This window comes from Vigna unguiculata, chromosome 4, assembly GCF_037176805.1.
Source record: "Vigna unguiculata cultivar grain cowpea cultivar isolate G323 ecotype 2 chromosome 4, ASM3717680v1, whole genome shotgun sequence".
Taxonomy (NCBI): domain Eukaryota; kingdom Viridiplantae; phylum Streptophyta; class Magnoliopsida; order Fabales; family Fabaceae; genus Vigna; species Vigna unguiculata.
The window spans coordinates 43,096,202-43,099,170 of record NC_140795.1 but is presented as its reverse complement, the minus strand read 5'-3'; the positions used below and the strand labels follow the sequence as shown (position 1 = coordinate 43,099,170).

The 2,969-nt window shown below is 30.3% G+C and overlaps 1 protein-coding gene across 2 annotated transcripts; it reads right to left on the bottom strand.

Annotated features, from left to right (window-relative positions):
• Positions 1-215: 215 nt before the first annotated feature.
• On the bottom strand, positions 216-2,652 carry LOC114180853 (ubiquitin fusion degradation protein 1 B-like). 2 transcript variants are annotated; one of them, XM_085671794.1, is made up of 8 exons: positions 2,578-2,652; positions 2,253-2,277; positions 2,134-2,166; positions 1,925-2,046; positions 1,697-1,827; positions 1,364-1,593; positions 397-617; positions 216-305 (listed from the first exon to the last, which is right to left on the bottom strand). In XM_085671794.1, exons 3-8 carry the CDS (start codon positions 2,159-2,161, stop codon positions 216-218), a joined length of 822 nt encoding a protein of 273 aa, XP_085527920.1. In that variant the 5' UTR covers positions 2,162-2,166; positions 2,253-2,277; positions 2,578-2,652. The 2 variants fall into 2 exon arrangements, with proteins under 2 accessions (XP_085527920.1, XP_085527921.1); XM_085671795.1 differs by having other exon boundaries at positions 216-299; positions 391-611; positions 2,578-2,619.
• Between the last annotated feature and the right edge of the window lie 317 nt (positions 2,653-2,969).

Below are 2,969 nucleotides of genomic sequence, written 5' to 3'. Positions count from 1 at the left end.
GAAAAGAAATTGAAAAAAATAAAAGAATTAAAAGAAAAGAAAAAAAACTTTTATTATTATTATCAATATAACTCAAATCAATAATAATTAAGCTTTAGAGCTTTGAGAATGACTACGTATATGTAATTAACAATGTAAATAACAATATACTTGAAACATAAAAAAACCAAAATGAAAGATGATACACATTTGAAGCAAAGCCAGAGCAATAAAAATCAATCCATCAACGAGTACTTTTTTCCTGAAAAAGCTTGAAACTTCGGTAGTTCCTCCTTCTCCTTATACGACTCTTCAGTTGTCTTGTTCTAATAAGAGAAAATTGAAAATTTGATAAATCACATCATTGACCAATAAATTTTTAGGTATAACACATATTACTAATAATAACACACTCACCTTTGTGGATGCTTTAGGTACATTCACATTTGACCCAAACACAAGCTTTCCAGGTTTACGTGTTTTAAAGTTGGATTTTTTTGTTTCATTTTCAGTTTGTTGCTCCTTTGGTGTTGAAGAGGATGTTTCTTGTACTGATTGTGTACAAGGTTTGTCATCCAAACGCCTTGCAGTACCAGTGAACGGAGTCATTTTGGCACTCTTCGTTGCCGAATCTTCAACTGAAACATAAAAATTACGGTCAGAATCTACAAATGAATTTTATATAGTCCAAAAAAGTTTTATTTTTTTATTTTTATATCAGGTAAATTTGACCACAAATTATAATTTATAAAAAAGCAAAAAATGAAATAGTTGGTACTATTATTGGAAGTCTCACATCAATTAATGTAAATTTAGAGTATATAAGTGGATGCAAACTTAATCTTACAAATTAGTTTTGTGGGGTTGAATTAGGTTTAAAATTCACTTCTTAATAAGATATCAAAGTCATAGTTTAAAACCTATATTGGTGTTTGATATGCATATAGTTATACCCACTATTGGACCACCCACTAATGTAAGTTACACTCGAGATATATATACCTCAACGTGAGAATATATGTTAAAAATCTCACATTAATTAAAAATAAAATCAATTTAGAACATATATATATATATATATATATATATATATATATATATATATATATATATATATAAATGCAAACTTTATCTTATATACTACTTTTACGATACTAAAGTTAAACTTGAAGTCAACTGCTTAACAACGACTTCAATTCAACATAAATTACAAAAGGAGAAATCCTCCTTACAACTTCACTTTTTCAATATCACCAAAGTCGTCATATCATATGACGACCTCACTTTTTGCTTTTCCGACTTCTCCATTTATGTAATTTATGAGAAAATCTGCCCCCAATCATGTAAAAAAACTCTAAGAAAAAAAGATCACAATTACAAACACAACCTTGAGTACAATCCTTACCAGATGAAGTAGCTGACAGCATCGGTTTCTCAGGTTCTTCGTAATCAAGTGGTTGGGCAAAATCAACTTCACAGTCTGTTTCAACTATAGTGACTGCATGAGAAGGTTTAGTTTCAACTATGTCAATGTAATATTGCTTGTCGTTATAAGCAATCATTATAGTGTCACCACTTGTTAAACAAAAGTGGTCTCTAAGTGAAATTTCCAAGCTGCACAAATGATACGTAAAAAAGAAATTAAGAAAATGTTAATCGACACACCCTTATCAGATTTGTTAAACATTATAAAACTAAATGTGATAGAAATTTTTACATGACTCTTGGATTGGAGATTTCGAAGAAATCTTTGGTGTGAGGCTGCAACTTCACATACGTTCCTCTACTGAGTTCTATGCTTCTCACTTCCACAGAATCTCCCTCTTCAAGATGCATATTTTCCATCATCTGTCAATAATTAAGCAACATATAATAACTGTTTAATTAATCTTTGAAACAAAGTAATTAAAGAAGGTTGAACCAAGAAGAAAATGAAATGACATACCCATTTCGGCATATAAATGTTACCCAAATCAGCAGTGAATTCTTGCACTCCACAATGACTAACTTTTCCATCAGAAGGATTTCTCAGCTCAAATAACATGGGATAAGCTATATCCATAGATGCTGAAATAATTTGAAGTTATTGTTTAGTAGAAGAAGAATGGATCAATGTGTTCATTTAAACCAAATTTACATAAAAAGTAAACTTACCAAGCAGAACTAGGGCTGAAGGAGGCATGATAACTGCAGAAAAAAGAAATAACATGAAACGTTTTCATACATATTATCATGTCAAAAGTTTAAGGGTAATTAATTGTGAGCATACATACCTTTACCACCATTTTCAAAATTTGACTGCAGAACATAAAAAACAATATCAGGTTTGGAAAAAATAAAGGAAGTCAGAAAACCTAGTTCTGCTAACATTTGAAACATAAGAACTCTTAGGTCTGTTCAGAGAGGATTACGGAAAGATACAACACTGATGAATTTGAGTCTCGTACGTAAGGGATTGACACTATTCTTATCCAAAATCTTAAGACGATGAATTTATGAATTTTCATTTTTATATGATGTTCGATTTTCTCACTCGATATGAAATTTAGTCTCACATTTATATTCTCAATTATGAAGATTATATCTGATTCTTTGTACCTTATCAATGGCAGAAAGCGGGTAGCAATGGTAAACTTCATTAAAGGTTCCATCCCATTCATTGTAATTTGCTTCCTGTTCATGCCATACTGGTTCATTTGGTTCCTGTTGATTCAGTTCCCAGTTATTTGGTTCTTGCTCATTCGATTCCCAGTTATTTGGTTCTTCTGCATCCGAGTTATTTGGTTGATGTTCATTCAAATGTTCTGATTCTTGTGTGTCTATTGGTTCGTGATCCTTCAAATAAACACACAAAAAAAGTTAACAAAATTATAATACTGAAATTTTAGATAAATCTAACGGTACAGATAAATATAAATGCATGTTCAATGTTTTTTATGGAAAGGGAAAATACAGTACATATTTATGTAACTAACCATAGTAAGAAAATT